The sequence below is a fragment of the Salmo salar genome, chromosome 06 (genome assembly GCF_965601325.2).
Source record: "Salmo salar chromosome 06, fSalSal1, whole genome shotgun sequence".
Lineage (NCBI taxonomy): Eukaryota > Metazoa > Chordata > Actinopteri > Salmoniformes > Salmonidae > Salmo > Salmo salar.
Genome location: NC_138296.1, coordinates 8,246,301 through 8,265,990, shown reverse-complemented (window position 1 = coordinate 8,265,990; position 19,690 = coordinate 8,246,301). Strand labels below are relative to the sequence as shown.

The window sequence follows — 19,690 nt, the reverse complement described above, 5'->3', positions numbered from 1 at the left end:
ACTAGCAGCACTGTAGAAACTATTACATTACAACGGAACGACTTGATTAGTGTAGTGCTAGCTAGCTACATAGCTGTCTTTGCTGTATTTGTATCTAAGATAATTGTGTAGTTTAGAGTAATTTATCGAGGTTAGCTAGCCAGCCGTGCCGCCGTTGTCCAGACTTAGTCAACACACCTAGTCATCATCAAACCCACTGCTAGCTAGCCAACATTTACTGACTAGCAGCACTGTAGAAACTAATACACTACAACGGAACAATTTGACTAGTGCAGTGTTAGTTGTCTTTGTCATAGTTTGATAATTGTGTAGTTTAGAGTAATTTATCGAGGTTAGCTAGCCAGCCGTGCCGCGACGCCGTTGTCCAGACTTAGTCAACACACCTAGTCATCATCAAACCCACTGCTAGCTAGCCAACCTTTACTGACTAGCAGCACTGTAGAAACTAACTAATACACTACAACGGAACGATTTGACTAGTGCAGTGTTAGTTGACTTTGTCATAGTTTGATAACTGTGTAGTTTAGAGTAATTATCGAGGTTAGATAGCCAGCTATTTTTCGTCCCCCGCGACGCCATAGTTGCTTTTGTATCATGATAAGGTGTAGTACTGAAACTATCGAGGTTACCTAGCCAGCTACACGTTCAAACAAAGTCAACAACGCAGCCACTGCTAGCTAGCCTACTTCACCAGCCAGCAGTACTGTATCATCTTCGTCATTTTAGTCAATAACATTTTTGCAACGTAAGCTTAACTTCCTGAACATTCGAGAAGTGTAGTCCACTTGTCATTCCAATCTCCTTTGCATTAGCGTAGCCTCTTCTGTAGCCTGTCAACTATGTGTCTGTCTATCCCTGTTCTCTCCCCTCTGCACAGGCCACACAAACGCATCACACCGCGTGGCCGCTGCCACTCTAACCTGGTGGTCCCAGCGCGCACGACCCACGTGGAGTTCCAGGTCTCCGGCAGCCTCTGGAACTGCCGGTCTGCGGCCAACAAGGCAGAGTTCATCTCAGCCTATGCTACACTCCAGCACCTCGACTTCTTGGCACTGACGGAAACATGGATTACCACAGATAACACTGCTACTCCTACTGCTCTCTCCTCGTCTGCCCACGTGTTCTCGCATACCCCGAGAGCATCTGGCCAGCGGGGTGGTGGCACTGGAATCCTCATCTCTCCCAAGTGGACATTCTCTCTTTCTCCCCTGACCCATCTGTCTATCTCCTCATTTGAATTCCATGCTGTCACAGTTACCAGCCCTTTCAAGCTTAACCTGTTAGGGCTAGGGGGCAGCATTTGCACGTCTGGATAAAAAAAATGTACCCGATTTAATCTGGTTACTAATCCTACCCAGTAACTAGAATATGCATATACTTATTATATATGGATAGAAAACACTCTAAAGTTTCTAAAACTGTTTGAATGGTGTCTGTGAGTATAACAGAACTCATTTGGCAGGCAAAACCCTGAGACATTTTCTGACAGGAAGTGGATACCTGATGTGTTGTATTGACTTTAAACCTATCCCATTGAAAAACACAGGGGCTGAGGAATATTTTGGCACTTCCTATTGCTTCCACTAGATGTCACCAGCCTTTACAAAGTGTTTTGAGTCTTCTGGAGGGAGATCTGACCGAACAAGAGCCATGGAACGATGATGTCCCATTAGACACCTGGCGCGCGAGTTCATGTTGGGTACCCTCGTTCCAATACGTTATAAAAGAGTATGCATTCGTCCACCTTGAATATTATTCATGTTCTGGTTAAAAAAGGCCCTAATGATTTATGCTATACAACGTTTGACATGTTTGAACGAACGGAAATATATTTTTTCCCCTCGTTCATGACGAGAAGTCCGGCTGGCTTAGATCATATGCTAACAAGACGGAGATTTTTGGACATAAATGATGAGCTTTTTTGAACAAAACTACATTCGTTATGGACCTGTGATACCTGGAAGTGACATCTGATGAAGAGAATCAAAGGTAATGGATTATTTACATAGTATTTTCGATTTTAGATCTCCCCAACATGACGTCTAGTCTGTATCGCAACGCGTATTTTTCTGGGCGCAGTGCTCAGATTATTGCAAAGTGTGATTTCCCAGTAAGGTTATTTTTAAATCTGGCAAGTTGATTGCGTTCAAGAGATGTAAATCTATAATTCTTTAAATGACAATATAATATTTTACCAATGTTTTCTAATTTTAATTATTTAATTTGTGACGCTGACTTGACTGCCGGTTATTGGAGGGAAACGATTTCCTCAACATCAATGCCATAGTAAAACGCTGTTTTTGGATATAAATATGAACTTGATAGAACTAAAAATGCATGCATTGTCTAACATACTGTCCTAGGAGTGTCATCTGATGGAGATTGTAAAAGGTTAGTGCATCATTTTAGCTGGTTTTATGGTTTTGGTGACCCTGTCTTTGACTTGACAAAACATTACACACAACTCTTGTAAATGTACTGTCCTAACATACTCTAAATTTATGCTTTCGCCGTAAAACCTTTTTGAAATCGTAAAACGTGGTTAGATTAAGGAGATGTTTATCTTTCAAATGGTGTAAAATAGTTGTATTTTTGAAAAATTTGAATTTTGACATTTATTTGGATTCAAATTTGCCGCTCTTGAAATGCACCTGCTGTTGATGGAGTGCACCACGGGTGGCACGCTAGCGTCCCACCTAGCCCATAGAGGTTAACATCCTTATCATTTATCGCCCTCCAGGTTCCCTTGGAGAGTTCATCAATGAGCTTGACGTATTGATAAGTTCCTTTCCTGAGGATGGCTCACCTCTCACAGTTCTGCGTGACTTTAACCTCCCCACGTCTACCTTTGACTCATTCCTCTCTGCCTCCTTCTTTCCACTCCTCTCCTCTTTTGACCTCACCCTCTCACCTTCCCCCCCTACTCACAAGGCAGGCAATACGCTTGACCTCATCTTTACTAGATGCTGTTCGTCCACTAATCTCATTGCAACTCCCCTCCAAGTCTCCGACCACTACCTTGTATCCTTTTCCCTCTCGCTCTCATCCAACACTTCTCACTCTGCCCCTACTCGGATGGTATTGCGCCGTCCCAACCTTCGCTCTCTCTCTCCCGCCACTCTCTCCTCTTCCATCCTATCATCTCTTCCCTCTGCTCAAACCTTCTCCAACCTATCCCCTGATTCTGCCTCCTCAACCCTCCTCTCCTCCCTTTCTGCATCCTTTGATTCTCTATGTCCCCTATCCTCCAGGCCGGCTCGTTCCTCCCCTCCTGCTCCATGGCTCGACGACTCATTGCGAGCTCACAGAACAGGGCTCCGGGCAGCCGAGCGGAAATGGAGGAAAACTCGCCTCCCTGCGGACCTGGCATCCTTTCACTCCCTCCTCTCTACATTTTCCTCTTCTGTCTCTGCTGCTAAAGCCACTTTCTACCACTCTAAATTCCAAGCATCTGCCTCTAACCCTAGGAAGCTCTTTGCCACCTTCTCCTCCCTCCTGATCCTCCTCCCCCTCCCCCCCCCCCTCCTCCCTCTCTGCGGATGACTTCGTCAACCATTTTGAAAAGAAGGTTGACGACATCCGATCCTCGTTTGCTAAGTCAAACGACACCGCTGGTCCTGCTCACACTGCCCTACCCTGTGCTTTGACCTCTTTCTCCCCTCTCTCTCCAGATGAAATCTCGCGTCTTGTGACGGCCGGCCGCCCAACAACCTGTCCGCTTGACCCTATCCCCTCCTCTCTTCTCCAGACCATTTCCGGAGACCTTCTCCCTTACCTCACCTTGCTCATCAACTCATCCTTGACCGCTGGCTACGTCCCTTCCGTCTTCAAGAGAGCGAGAGTTGCACCCCTTCTGAAAAAACCTACACTCGATCCCTCCGATGTCAACAACTACAGACCAGTATCCCTTCTTTCTTTTCTCTCCAAAACTCTTGAACGTGCCGTCCTTGGCCAGCTCTCCTGCTATCTCTCTCAGAATGACCTTCTCGATCCAAATCAGTCAGGTTTCAAGACTGGTCATTCAACTGAGACTGCTCTTCTCTGTGTCACGGAGGCTCTCCGCACTGCTAAAGCTAACTCTCTCTCCTCTGCTCTCATCCTCCTAGACCTATCTGCTGCCTTTGATACGGTGAACCATCAGATCCTCCTCTCCACCCTCTCCGAGTTGGGCATCTCCGGCGCGGCCCACGCTTGGATTGCGTCCTACCTGACAGGTCGCTCCTACCAGGTGGCGTGGCGAGAATCTGTCTCCGCACCACGTGCTCTCACCACTGGTGTCCCCCAGGGCTCTGTTCTAGGCCCTCTCCTATTCTCGCTATACACCAAGTCACTTGGCTCCGTCATATCCTCACATGGTCTCTCCTACCATTGCTATGCAGATGACACACAATTAATCTTCTCCTTTCCCCCTTCTGATAACCAGGTGGTGAATTGCATCTCTGCATGTCTGGCAGACATATCAGTGTGGATGACGGATCACCACCTCAAGCTGAACCTCGGCAAGACGGAGCTGCTCTTCCTCCCGGGGAAGGACTGCCCATTCCATGATCTCGCCATCACGGTTGACAACTCCATTGTGTCCTCCTCCCAGAGTGCTAAGAACCTTGGAGTGACCCTGGACAACACCCTGTCGTTCTCTACTAACATCAAGGCGGTGACCCGATCCTGTAGGTTCATGCTCTACAACATTCGCAGAGTACGACCCTGCCTCACACAGGAAGCGGCGCAGGTCCTAATCCAGGCACTTGTCATCTCCCGTCTGGATTACTGCAACTCGCTGTTGGCTGGGCTCCCTGCCTGTGCCATTAAACCCCTACAACTCATCCAGAACGCTGCAGCCCGTCTGGTGTTCAACCTTCCCAAGTTCTCTCACGTCACCCCGCTCCTCCGCTCTCTCCACTGGCTTCCTGTTGAAGCTCGCATCCGCTACAAGACCATGGTGCTTGCCTACGGAGCTGTGAAGGGAACGGCACCTCCGTACCTTCAGGCTCTGATCAGGCCCTACACCCAAACAAGGGCACTGCGTTCATCCACCTCTGGCCTGCTCGCCTCCCTATCTCTGAGGAAGCACAGTTCCCGCTCAGCCCAGTCAAAACTGTTCGCTGCTCTGGCACCCCAATGGTGGAACAAGCTCCCTCACGACGCAAGGACAGCGGAGTCAATCACCACCTTCCGGAGACACCTGAAACCCCACCTCTTTAAGGAATACCTAGGATAGGATAAAGTAATCCTTCTAACCCCCCCCCCCCCCCCTAAAGATTTAGATGCACTATTGTAAAGTGGTTGTTCCACTGGATATCATAAGGTGAATCCACCAATTTGTAAGTCGCTCTGGATAAGAGCGTCTGCTAAATGACTTAAATGTAAATGTAATGAATACGTGGGGGATATGATGAATACGTGGGGGACATGATGAATACGTGGGGGACATGATGAATACGTGGGGGATATGATGAATACGTGGGGGACATGATGAATACGTGGGGGATATGATGAATACGTGGGGGACATGATGAATACGTGGGGGACATGATAAATACGTGAGGGACATGATGAATACGTGGGGGATATGATTAATTAAAAAAAGGGAAACATTAACAAGATTTGACATTAGAGAGTAAATCTGTTACATTTCTGGAATCTAAAATAATTAAACAGGAATCTATTTTCTATTCATATTATGTTCATAACCATTGCAGAAGACATTTCTCACCTTTCCTGGCTGTGATGGATTCATATTCCCAAATTAGCAATACAACAAATGAATATGTGTATCTCTTATTCCAACCTAGTAACCTAGTACAGTACCAGACAACAGTTTGAACACACCAACTCATTCAAGGGTTTTCTTTCTTTTTACCATTTTCTACATTATAAAATAATAGTGACAACATCAAAACTATGAAATAACACATATGGAATCATGTAGTAAGCAACAAAAAAAAGTGTTAAACAAATCAAAATATATTTTGTATTCTTCAAAGTAGCCACCCTTTGCCTTGATGACAGCTTTGCACACTCTTGGCATTCTCTCAACCAGCTTCATGAGATAGTCCCATTGAATGCATTTTAATGAACAGGTGTGCCTTGTTAAAAGCTAATTTGTGGAATTTCTTTCCTTCTTAATGCGTTTGAGCCAATCAGTTGTGTTGTGACAAGGTAGGGGTGATATACAGAAGATAGTCCTATTTGTGGTATTTCAGTTTTTTTTTTACAAATTTGCAAAAATTTCTAAAAACCCATTTTCACTTTGTCATTATGGGGTATTGTGTGTACATTGATGAGGAAAAAACCCAAACAATTTTAACAATTTTAACAATTTTAGATTAAGGCTGTAACAAAATGTGGAAAAAGTCAAGGGGTCTGAACACTTTCCGAAGGCACTGTAGATGTAAAACATTGTTGAATTCAAATGTTCTGCTGACAGGTCCACAACAATTTGACATTGTTTTCTCTTTCAGAAACTGTCACAGTCCTTTGTTCCAAATACAGCATAAATTACTGATAAAAAAAAAAAAGCATTCTTCCAACACAGTAAATAGACCGGTAACTTATGTAAAAGTATAGTACAGGCTACAGTATTGCTTTGCGACAGGAGTACAACATCACAGCCTAATGAATCTCAGAGCCTAGGCTATAGCAGATAGAAATACAATAATATAGGGCGTCATTGTCCAGGAGGAGTTACCGATTCTTCTCAGAAATGGCGCACGCAGCTATTTAGTGTGGCATTTACGCAACAAAATGTATAAATGAGGATCCCAGGGGTGAAGAACCCTGGTTTACCTGATGGTACCTTACCTGTGCAGTACACTGTTTTGGCCACCGTTGCCATGACTACGCTGGTCAGCCCAGTCCCCGCCCCCAACTCCAAGACGGTGGCTCCTCTGAATGTAGTTTGCTGAGAGAGGATTAAATCAGCCAATAGGAATGCACCTCGCCAGACCTAGTAAAGGAACCATACAGTGCCTTCAGAAAGTATTCACACACCTTGACTTTTACCACATTGTGTTGTGTTACAGCCTGAATCTAAAATGGATTACATTTAGATTTTGTGTCACTGGCCTAAACACAACACCCCATTATGTCAAAGCGGAATTATGTTTTTATTTTTTTTAACACAAAATTATAATATGAAAAGCTGGAAACGCCTAAATAAGTTCAGGAGTAAAAATGTGCTTAACAAGTTACATGGACTCAGTCTGTGTGTAATAATAGTGGTTAACATTATTTTTGAATGACCACCTCATCTCTGTACCCCACATACACAATTATCTGTAAGGTCCCCGAGTCGAGTAGTGAATTACAAGCACAGATTCAACCACAAAGACCAGGGAGGTTTACCAATGCCTCGTTAAGAAGGGCTCCTATTGATAGACATAGAATATCCCCTTGAACATGATGAAGTTATTAATTACACTTTGGATGGTGTATCAATACACCCAGCCACTTCAAAGATACAGGCGTCCTTCCCAACTCAGTTGCCGGAGAGGTAGGAAACCACTCAAGGATTTCACCATGAGGCCAATGGTGACATTAAAGCAGTTACAGAGTTTAATGGCTGTGATAGGAGAAAACTGAAGATGGATCAACAACATTGTAGTTACTTCACAATACTAACCTAATTTTCAGAGTGAAAAGAAGGAAACATGAACAGAATAAAAATATTCCAAAACATACATCCTGTTTGCAACAAGCCACTAAAGAAATACTGCAAAGAATTTGGCAAAGCAATTAACTTTTTGTCCTGAATACAAAGTGTTATGTTTGGGGCAAAATCAATACATTACTGACCACTCTCCATATTTTCAAGCATAGTGGGGGCTGCATCATGTTATGGGTATGCTTGTAATAATTAAGGACCGGGGAGTTTTTCAGGATAAAAAAGAAAATAGAGCTAAGTACATGCAAAATCCTAGAGGAAAGCCTGGTTCAGTCTGCTTTCTACCAGACACTAGGAGATGAATTCACCTTTCAGCAGGACAGTAACCAAAAACACAAGGCCAAATTTACACTGGAGTTGCTTACCAAGAAGTCAGTGAATGTTCCGGAGTGGCCGAGTTACAGTTTTGACCTAAATCTTCTTGAAAATCTATGGCAAGACCTGAAAATGGTCATCTAGCAATGATCAACAACCAATTTGACAGAGCTTAAATATATATTTTTTAAGAATAATGAGCAAATGTTGAAAATCTAGGCGTGAATACTTATGTTATTTCTCTACATCTTTTTCAATAATTGTGCAAAAATGTAAAAAAACATGTTTTCACTGTCATTATGGGGTATTGTGTCTCGATGGGTGAGAAAATAAATCAATTTTGAATTCAAGCTGTCACACAACAATATGTGGAATAAGTCAAGGGGTATGAATACTTTCTGAAGGCTCTGTACATTATATATGAGAGGAAGGAAAAATAAGGTAGCGAGAGAGGGAGAGAGAGAGAGAGAGAGCGAGGGAGAGCGAGAGAGAGAGCGAGAGAGAGAGAAAGGCAGAGAGAGAGAGACACTCACCTGTTTGCCAACATCTTCTAAAGGTGTGGCCATAGTGTGTTCTGTTAAAGACATGTTGGATTTAAACAGTTATAACACAAACACAGTTAAACCACACACACAAACACAGTTATAACACAAACACAGTTAAACCACAGACACAAACACAGTTATAACACAAACACAGTTATACCATACACACAAACACAGTTATACCACAAACACACACAGTTATACCACACACACACAAACACAGTTATACCATACACACTAGAGGTCAACCGATTAATCGGAATGGCCGATTACCGTAAATTCTGGACTATAAGCCGCAACTTTTTTCCCAGGATTTGAACCTCGCGGCGTAAACAATGACGCGGCTAATATATGGATTTTTTTCTCCTAAAAAACACATTCTGTGACGTGCTCAATTTTTTGGCGGCATGAAGCTTTCATTAGACCAATGAAATTGCCGAACGGGTTAAGGTCAAACAACTTTTTTGTTTACTGTTTAGATTAAATCGAGCGCTCTCAAACTTCCCATCATTCTGATTACGGTAGTCATTTTGTCACCCTCATCATGGCAAAGACACGGAGAAATGAATATGACGCAGCATTCAAGTTGAAGGCGATTCATCTGGCTGTTGGAAAAGGAAAGCTGCTGCTCGGGAGCTTGGTCTTAATGAGTCAATGATAAGACGTTGGAAACAGCAGCGTGAGGAATTGACTCAGTGCAAAAAGACAACTAAAGCTTACTGCTAATTTTAAATGTTTTGTTACAAGCTGTGTTTCGTTAAAGCCTATTTATTTTTGTTACAAGCCGTGTTTCGTTAAAGCCTATTTATTTTTGTTACAAGCCGTGTTTCGTTAAAGCCTGTGTAAAGTTCATTTGTTTCAATGTACCGGTAGGCACCTGCGGCTTATAGACATGTGCGGCTTATTTATGTTCAAAATAATAATTTGTTTTAAATTCAGTGGGTGTGGCTTATATTCAGGTGCGCTTAATAGTCCGGAAGTTACGGTAATTAGGGCCGATTTCAAGTTTTCATAACAATCGGTAATCGGTATTTTTGGCCACAGATTTGCCGATTAAATTTTTTTTTTTTTAAATGGGGACATTTTTTTATATATATATTTTTTAACACCTTTATTTAACTAGACAAGTCAGATTAAGAACACATTCTTATTTTCAATGACGGCCTAGGAACGGGGTTAACTGCCTTGTTCGGGGGGGAATCAGGGATTTGTTTTTGCAACCTTCCGGTTACTAATGCAATCCAACGCACGAGGAGCCTGCATGGCAGGCTGACTACCTGTTAAGCGAGGGCAGCAAGAAGCCAAGGTAAGTTGCTAGCTAGCATTAAACTTATCTTATAAAAAACTATCAATCTTAACATAATCACTAGTTAAACTAGTAATATCATCAACCATGTGTAGTTATCTAACGTGTCCTGCGTTGCATATAATCGATGCGGTGCCTGTTAATTTATCATTGAATCATAGCCTATTTCGCCAAACGGGTGTTGATTTAACAAGCGCATTTGCGAAAAAAGCACTGTCGTTGCACCAATGTACCTAACCATAAACATCAATGCCTTTCTTTAAAATCAACAAACAAGTATATATTTTTTAACCTACATATTTAGTTAATATTGCCTGCTAACATGAAATTGTGTCACATCTCTAGCGTTCATTGCACGCAGAGTCAGGGTATATGCAACAGTTTGGGCCGCCTGGCTCGTTGCGAACTAATTTGCCCGAATTTTACGTAATTATGACATAACATTGACATAACATAACTCGTAAGCATTCATTCAGACAGCACTTTTGCGCGTTTTGCCAGCAGCTCTTCGCTGTGTTTCAAGCTGTTTATGACTTCAACCTGGGTGGGTATAATTTGTGGAAGGTTCCAACAGGAATCTATTCCAAAAACTTCGTAAATAACAAGGTTGCCAAAAAACAACGCATACAAAGTTGTATAGCGGCAGAATAAGATACCGGGTAGTGAGTGGTCTATTTCATTGCGTTTTTCACACATCACGTTTATTCCGAAAAATGTCTGTCCTCACTCTGGTTGCCTATAGACAAACATTAAGAATAAGCTACGTGGTGAGTTCATGCCTATTCGGCAGCAAGTTAGCTAGGTTTGTATGCGTTGCTACTTTGTATGCGTTGTTGGTTGGCAACCTTTTACTTTACGTTTTTTGGAACAGATTCCTGTTGGAACGTTCCACAAATTATACCCACCCCTTCAAGCCTGTCAACTCCCAAGATTAGGCTGGTGTAACCGATGTGAAATGGCTAGCTAGTTAGCGGGGTGCGCGCTAATAGCGTTTCAAACGTCACTCACTCTGAGACTTGAAGTAGTTGTTTCCCCTTGCCCTGCATGGGTAACGCTGCTTCGAGGGTGGCTGTTGTTGATGTGTTCCTGGTTCAAGCCCAGGTAGGAGCGAGGAGAGGGACGGAAGCTATACTGTTACACTGGCAACACTAAAGTGCCTATAAGAACATCCAATAGTCAAAGGTATATGAAATACAAATCGTATAGAGAGAAATAGTCCTATAATTCCTATAATAACTACAACCTAAAACTTACCTGGGAATATTGAAGACTCATGTTAAAAGGAACCACCAGCTTTCATATGTTCCCATGTTCTGAGCAAGGAACTTAAACCTTAGCTTTTTTACATGGCACATATTGCACTTTTACTTTCTTCTCCAACACTTTGTTTTGCATTATTTAAAACAAATTGAACATGTTTCATTATTTATTTGAGGCTAAATTGATTTTATTGATGTATTATATTAAGTTAAAATAAGTGTTCATTCAGTATTGTTGTAATTATCATGATTATAAATAAATAAATCGGCCGATTAATCGGTAACGACTTTTTTCGGGGCCTTCCAATAATCGGTATCGGCATTGAAAAATCATAATCGGTCGACCTCTAATACACACAAACACAGTTATACCACACACACAAACAGTTATAGCACACACACACACACAAACAGCTATAACACACATAAACACAGTTATAACACACATAAGCACAGTTATAACACACATAAGCACAGTTATAACACACATAAGCACAGTTATAACACACATAAGCACAGTTATAACACATACTTCTGCCTCTCAGACCTGTCTTCACTCAGCTCTTCAGGAATTACATTGGACTAAAAACAAAATAAGTGACCAGGGTCAGTCAGAGGTAGAAACCAGTCCTGTTCTCTTCTCACCTATCCTGATGATGTCTCTAGGACACTCCTCTTCATCCTCTTCCTCTTCCTCTCTTCTTGCCTGGCTGAGGATGATGGGGTAGACCATGTCTCTGTCCCTCTCAGGGAGTCTTTGTCTGGGCCTGGATAACATGTACAATAGTTAGTTAGTCATGTCCCTATCTCAGACTCTGTCTGGACAGGGATAACATGTATAATAGTTAGTTAGTCATGTCCCTATCTCAGACTCTGTCTGGACAGGGATAACATGTACAATAGTTAGTCTGGAACAGGGATGGGAAATTTATGCTCTCTCTAATTCTCTCTTTCTCTCTTTCTCTCTCTCGGAGGACCTGAGCCCTAGGACCATGCCTCAGGACTACCTGGCATGATGACTCCTTGCTGTCCCCAGTCCACCTGGCCGTGCTGCTGCTCCAGTTTCAACTGTTCTGCCTGCGGCTATGGAACCCTGACCTGTTCACCGGACGTGCTACCTGTCTCAGACCTGCTATTTTCAACTCTCTAGAGATGGCAGGAGCGGTAGAGATACTCTGAATGATCGGCTATGAAAAGCCAACTGACATTTACTCCTGAGGTGCTGACCTTTTGCACCCTCGACAACCACTGTGATTATTGTTATTTGACCCTGCTGGTCATCTATGAACATTTGAACATCTTGGCCATGTTCTGTTATAATCTCCACCCGGCACAGCCAGAAGAGGACTGGCCACCCCTCATAGCCTGGTTCCTCTCTAGGTTCCCTCCTAGGTTCTGGCCTTTCTAGGGAGTTTTTCCTAGCCACCGTGCTTCTACACCTGCATTGCTTGCTGTTTGGGGTTTTAGGGTGGGTTTCTGTACAGCACTTTGTGACTTCAGCTGATGTAAGAAGGGCTTTATAAATACATTTCATTGATTGATAGTATCAGTAGTATCAGTAACATCAGTAGTAGTGTCAATAGTAGTATCAGTAGTACCAGTATCATCAGTAGTAGTATCAGTATAATCAGTAGTAGTATCAGTATCATCAGTAGTAGTATCAGTATTATCAGTAGTATCAATAGTAGTATCAGTAGAATCAGTAGCATCAGTAGTATCAATAGTAGAATCAGTAGAATCAGTAGCATCAATAGTAACAGAAGCATCAGTAGTATTAGTAGTATGAGTAGTATTTGTAGAATCAGTAGCATCAGTAGTATCAGTAGTATCAATTGTATCATCACTATCCGTAGCATTAGTAGTAGTAGCAGGATCATCAGTAGAAGTATCAGTAGCATCAGTTGTAGTATCAGTAGCATAAGTAGTAGTATTAATAGTATCATCACTATCAGTAGCATTAGTAGTAGTAGCAATATCATCAGTAGAAGTATCAGTAGCATCAGTAGTATCAGTAGCATCAGTAGCATCAGTCAGATTAGTAGCATCAGTTGGATCAGTCGCATCAGCAGTAGTACCAGCAGAATCATTAGCATCAGTTGCATCAGTATAAGTATCATTAGCATCAGTAGTAGTATCAGTAGTATCATTAGCATCAGTAGCATCAGTAGTAGTATCAGTATCAGCAGTATCAGTAGTTTCAGTAGCATTAGTAGCATCAGTGGTAGTATCAGTAGTATCAGTAGCATCAGTAGTAGTATCAATAGCATCACTAGTAACAGTAGTATTGTTAGCATCAGTTGCATCAGCAGTAGTATCATTAGCATCAGAAGTAATATCAATAGTATCATTAGCATCAGTAGTACTATCAGTAATATCAGTAGTAGTATCAATAGCATCAGTAGTAACAGTAGTATCAGTAGTAGAAGTATCAATAGTAACAGTAGTATCAGTAGTAGAAGTATCAATAGTATCAGTAGTAGTATAGTATCAGTATCATCAGTAGTACTATCAGTAATATCAGGAGTAGTATCAGTAGCATCAGTAGTAGTATCAGTAGCATCAGTAGTAGTATCAGTAGCATCAGTAGTAGTATCAGTAGTGGTATCAGTAGTTAGTAGTATCAGTAGCATAAGTAGTATCAATAGTATCAGTAGTAGCATGAGTAGAATTAGTAGCATCAATAGTAACAGTAGCATATCAATAGTATCAGTAGTATCAGCAGCATTAGTAGTAGTATCAGTATCATCAGTAGTAGTATCAGTAGTATCACTAGTAGTATCAGTAGTAGTATCAGTAGTATCACTAGTATCAGTAGTAGTATCAGTAGTATCAGTAGCATCAGTAGTATGTATCAGTAGTATCAGTATCAGTAGCATCAGTATCATTAGTAGTAGTATCAGTAGCATCAGTAACATCAGTAGTAGTATCAGTAGCATCAGTAGTAGTATCAGTAGTATCAGTAGTATCAGTAGTATCAGTACCATCAGTAGTTGTATCAGTAGCATCAGTAACATCAGTAGTAGTTTCAGTATCATCAGTAGTAGTATCAGTAGTATCAGTAGTATCAGTACCATCAGTAGTTGTATCAGTAGCATCAGTAGGATTAGTAGCATCAGTAGTTGTATCAGTAGTAGTAACAGTAGCATCAGTAGCATCAGTTGCATCAGTTGCATCAGTAGTAATATCAGTAGTAGTATCAGTAGCAGTCGTGAAGGGGTACGACAAAACCTATTCCCCCTCAGGAGATTGAAAAGATTTGGCATGGGTCCTCAGATCCCCAAAAGATTTTACAGCTGCTCCACCGAGAGTATCCTGACGGGTTGCATCACTGCCTGGTATGGCAACTGCTCGGCCTCCTCCTGATGCTACTGATACTACTGATACTACTGCTACTACTGCTGATGATACTGATACTACTGGTACTACTACTGATGATACTGATGCTACTGATGCTACTACTGATGATACTGATACTACTGATGCTACTACTGATGCAACTGAAAATACTGATGCTACTGATTCTAATGATACTACTGATACTGATGCTACCGCTGATGCTAATGATACTACTGATAATACTACTGTTACTACTACTGATACAATGACGGATGCTACTAACACTACTACTACTGCTACTACTACTGCTACTACTATTGATGCTACTGATGCTACTGATACTACTGATACTACTGATACTAGTGATAATACTGATACTACTGATACTGATACTACTACTGATGCTGCTGATACATACACAGAAATTATAACAAACATTCAAAATGCACAATGTCTGTCCCACGCTACCCTCATCTGGCCCCGGACAGTACTACACCCTGCTGATAGACCGTCTGGTAGGGCAGGGTTTTCCAAACTTGTTCCTGGTGTAACCGATGTGAAATGGCTAGTTAGTTAGCGGTGGTGCGCGCTAATAGCGTTTCAATCGGTGACGTCACCCACTCTGAGACTTGAAGTAGGGTTGCCCCTTGCGTTGCAAGGGCCGCGGCTTTTGTGGCGCGATGGGTAACGATGCTTCATGGGGTGTCAGTTGTTGATGTGTGCAAGGGTCCCTGGTTCGAGCCCAGGTTGAGGCGAAGAGAGGGACGGAACCTGCACTGTTACACTGGCCCACCCTCTGGGTCCTGGGCCCCCCTTGGTCCTGTGCCCCCCCCCCCCCCCCCCACCCCCTGGGTGCACATTTATATGTTTGATTATTAAAATCAGCTGTGTAGTGCTAGGGGAAAAACCTAAACGAGGAGGGGCCCAAGTAGGGGCCCAAGGACTGGGTTTGGGAAACCCTGTGGTAGGTAGACTACTTCAGTACCAGACCAGGACACAAAGACACACCTCCACTCCACAGATGGCAGATACACACTCTGACATAGAGACAGTCCACAACAGCTCTCCATCACTTTCATTGAGCTCTCCATCTCTTTATCTTTCACCCCCTGTATTTCTCTTATTCCCCCTCTTCCCCTGTGTGTGTGTTTGCCACTCTGATATCTCACTCACACCTAATCTCTCTCTCTGTTCCTCTCTCTGTTTTTGTTCCTCTCTCTCTCTCTCTCTCTCTCTCTCTCTCTCTCTCTCTCTCTCTCTGCTTCAATTATTATTATTATTAACTTTTTCTCGCTCTCTCTTCTGACTTTCACCCTCTCTCTGTGTTTCCCTCCCTTTCCCTCACTCTCTCTCTCTTCCTCTCTCTCTCTTTTCCTCTCTCTCTCTTCTTGTCCTCCTCCTCTCTCCCTCTCTCTGTGTTTCTCTCCCTTTCCTTCTCTCTTCCTCTCTCTCTCTCTTCCCCTCTCCCTCTCTTTTTGTCATCCTACTCTCTCCCTCTCTCTGTGTTTCTCTTCATTTCTCTTTCTCACTCCCTCATGCTCTGTACACCTCTTTCTTTCTCGCTCTTATTTGCCTCACCACGTCTATCACTCTCTCTGTTTCTCTCTCTTCTCTCTCCTCTCCTTTTCCCAGTATGGTGAGGCTGACTCTGGGAGCACTGGCACTGTTTGTAGCTGTGTGTGGAGTGTCCAGTTTTGTGTTGCTGGGGGTGGCTATAGGGACAGACTACTGGTACCTCATAGATGTCGCTCAGAGGCAAAACAACTCCAACCTCTCCCTCAGCTCACACTCAGGACTATGGAGAACCTGCAACTGTAAGTCACTGCATGTTACTTTTATTTGATCAGGGAATCAGATACTGGTCCTTTGTGGCTTAGTGTGACCATCTGTAAACTCAGCTGGTAGAGCATGGTACTACCAGGGTTATAACATGTATAGTGTAGTCCTCTGTAGCTCAGCTGGTAGAGCATGGTACTACCAGGGTTATAACATGTATAGTGTAGTCCCCTGCAGCTCAGCTGGTAGAGCATGGTACTACCAGGGTTATAACATGTATAGTGTAGTCCCCTGTAGCTCAGCTGGTAGAGCATGGTACTACCAGGGTTATAACATGTATAGTGTAGTCCCCTGTAGCTCAGCTGGTAGAGCATGGTACTACCAGGGTTATAACATGTATAGTGTAGTCCCCTGTAGCTCAGCTGGTAGAGCATGGTACTACCAGGGTTATAACATGTATAGTGTAGTCCTCTGTAGCTCAGCTGGTAGAGCATGGTACTACCAGGGTTATAACATGTATAGTGTAGTCCTCTGTAGCTCAGCTGGTAGAGCATGGTACTACCAGGGTTATAACATGTATAGTGTAGTCCCCTGTAGCTCAGCTGGTAGAGCATGGTACTACCAGGGTTATAACATGTATAGTGTAGTCCTCTGTAGCTCAGCTGGTAGAGCATGGTACTACCAGGGTTATAACATGTATAGTGTAGTCCTCTGTAGCTCAGCTGGTAGAGCATGGTACTACCAGGGTTATAACATGTATAGTGTAGTCCCCTGTAGCTCAGCTGGTAGAGCATGGTACTACCAGGGTTATAACATGTATAGTGTAGTCCCCTGTAGCTCAGCTGGTAGAGCATGGTACTACCAGGGTTATAACATGTATAGTGTAGTCCTCTGTAGCTCAGCTGGTAGAGCATGGTACTACCAGGGTTATAACATGTATAGTGTAGTCCTCTGTAGCTCAGCTGGTAGAGCATGGTACTACCAGGGTTATAACATGAATAGTGTAGTCCTCTGTAGCTCAGCTGGTAGAGCATGGTACTACCAGGGTTATAACATGAATAGTGTAGTCCTCTGTAGCTCAGCTGGTAGAGCATGGTACTACCAGGGTTATAACATGAATAGTGTAGTCCTCTGTAGCTCAGCTGGTAGAGCATGGTACTACCAGGGTTATAACATGAATAGTGTAGTCCTCTGTAACTCAGCTGGTAGAGCATGGTACTACCAGGGTTATAACATGTATAGTGTAGTCCTCTGTAGCTCAGCTGGTAGAGCATGGTACTACCAGGGTTATAACATGTATAGTGTAGTCCTCTGTAGCTCAGCTGGTAGAGCATGGTACTACCAGGGTTATAACATGAATAGTGTAGTCCTCTGTAGCTCAGCTGGTAGAGCATGGTACTACCAGGGTTATAACATGAATAGTGTAGTCCCCTGTAGCTCAGCTGGTAGAGCATGGTACTACCAGGGTTATAACATGAATAGTGTAGTCCCCTGTAGCTCAGCTGGTAGAGCATGGTACTACCAGGGTTATAACATGAATAGTGTAGTCCCCTGTAGCTCAGCTGGTAGAGCATGGTACTACCAGGGTTATAACATGTATAGTGTAGTCCTCTGTAGCTCAGCTGGTAGAGCATGGTACTACCAGGGTTATAACATGAATAGTGTAGTCCCCTGTAGCTCAGCTGGTAGAGCATGGTACTACCAGGGTTATAACATGAATAGTGTAGTCCCCTGTAGCTCAGCTGGTAGAGCATGGTACTACCAGGGTTATAACATGAATAGTGTAGTCCCCTGTAGCTCAGCTGGTAGAGCATGGTACTACCAGGGTTATAACATGTATAGTGTAGTCCCCTGTAGCTCAGCTGGTAGAGCATGGTACTACCAGGGTTATAACATGAATAGTGTAGTCCCCTGTAGCTCAGCTGGTACTACATGGCTGTAAAATGCTTTGGATAAGCTCCAGCTAAAGTGTCAGCTAGATGGCAGATATTCTATTATCAGATATTCTATTATCAGATATTCTATCATCAGATATTCTATTATCAGATATTCTATTATCAGATATTCTATCATCAGATATTCTATCATCAGTTATTCTATTATCAGATATTCTATTATCAGATATTCTATTATCAGATATTCTATCATCAGATATTTTATTATCAGATATTCAATTATCAGTTATTCTACCATCAGATATTCTATCATCAGATATTCTATCATCAGATATTCTATTATCAGATATTCTATTGAGACCCAGGTGTCTTTTACAAATAAAACCCTTTACTCTGCTGTTCTGTTCTTCAGTCCTGGTCCTGTGCAAGTCTTTTGTTCTAACCCAGCACTAACACAGCTGATTCAACTTATTAGACATCATAATGACCTTGATTACGTGGAACAGGTGTATTAGTACTGGGCTGGAACAAAAACAGTCCCACCCTGACAGTCCCCAGGACCAGGGTTGAGGAGAGCTGCTTTACTGCAGTGTGGGGTTAAGAGCCAGTGTGGGTGACGGCATGTCTGGGTTGTAACAATGTCATAACAGACAACTCAACCTAGGCTAGGACTGCTGTGGTGTTTAGAAACAGACTGACACCCAGGCTAGGACTGCTGTGGTGTTTAGAAACAGACTGACACCCAGGCTAGGACTGCTGTGGTGTTTAGAAACAGACTGACACCCAGGCTAGGATTACTGTGGTGTTTAGAAACAGAGTTGAGGGGGAGGTGATGAGGGGGAGGATATGGGAGAGTTGAGGGGGAGGAGATGAGGGGGAGGAAATGGGAGAGTTGAGGGGGAGGAGATGAGGGGGTTGGAGATGGGAGAGTTGAGGGGGATGAGACAAGGGGGAGGAGATGAGGGGGAGGAGATGGGAGAGTTGAGGGGGATGAGACAAGGGGGAGGAGATGAGGGGGAGGAGATGGGAGAGTTGAGGGGGTTGGAGATGGGAGAGTTGAGGGGGAGGAAATGAAGTGGAGGAGATGAGGAGGTTGGAGATGGGAGAGTTGAGGGGGATGAGACAAGGGGGGGGAGATGAGGGGGAGGAGATGGGAGAGTTGAGGGAGAGGGGATGAGGGAGAGGAGATCAATCAAATATATTTATAAAGCCCTTTTTACATCAGCTGATGTCACAAAGTGCTGTACAGAAACCCAGCCTAAAACCCCAAACAGCAAGCAATGTAGAAGCACTACAGGGGGGGTGTGGTCTACCTAGAGAGGGAGAGAGATGAGGGGGAGGAGATGAAGGAGAGGAGATGAGGGGGAGGAGATGAGGGGGAGGAGATGGGAGAGTTGAGGGGGAGGAGATGAGGGGGAGGAGATGAAGAATGAAGGAGAGGAGATGGGAGAGTTGAGGGGGAGGAGATGAGGGGAGGAGATGAGGGGAGGAGATGAGGGATGGAGGATATGAGGCGGGAGGAGATGAGGGAGGGAAGACATGAGGGAGGGAGGAGATGAGGGGGGAGGTGAGGGGGAGGAGATGAGGGATGAGGA

At 43.4% G+C, this 19,690-nt stretch overlaps 1 protein-coding gene and 1 pseudogene across 3 annotated transcripts in view; one reads left to right on the top strand and one right to left on the bottom strand.

Annotated features, from left to right (window-relative positions):
- The window catches only part of LOC123743529 (methyltransferase-like protein 22), a 36,074-nt pseudogene extending 24,208 nt beyond the window's left edge, over positions 1–11,866 (bottom strand). Inside the window, exons 1-3 of the transcript XR_014392508.1 lie at positions 11,734–11,866; positions 8,512–8,552; positions 6,802–6,946 (exon numbers count right to left, since the gene is read on the bottom strand). The product of XR_014392508.1 is annotated as a methyltransferase-like protein 22 (transcript). The remainder of the gene's footprint in view (positions 1–6,801; positions 6,947–8,511; positions 8,553–11,733) is intronic.
- Positions 11,867–15,634: 3,768 nt separating this feature from the next.
- The window catches only part of LOC106606304 (transmembrane protein 114), a 40,961-nt gene continuing 36,905 nt past the window's right edge, over positions 15,635–19,690 (top strand). For both annotated transcript variants that reach the window (XM_045719678.2, XM_045719677.2), the window contains exon 1: positions 15,635–16,238. In XM_045719678.2, coding sequence (XP_045575634.1) covers positions 16,058–16,238 — 181 coding nt within the window. In that variant the 5' untranslated portion in view covers positions 15,635–16,057. The remainder of the gene's footprint in view (positions 16,239–19,690) is intronic.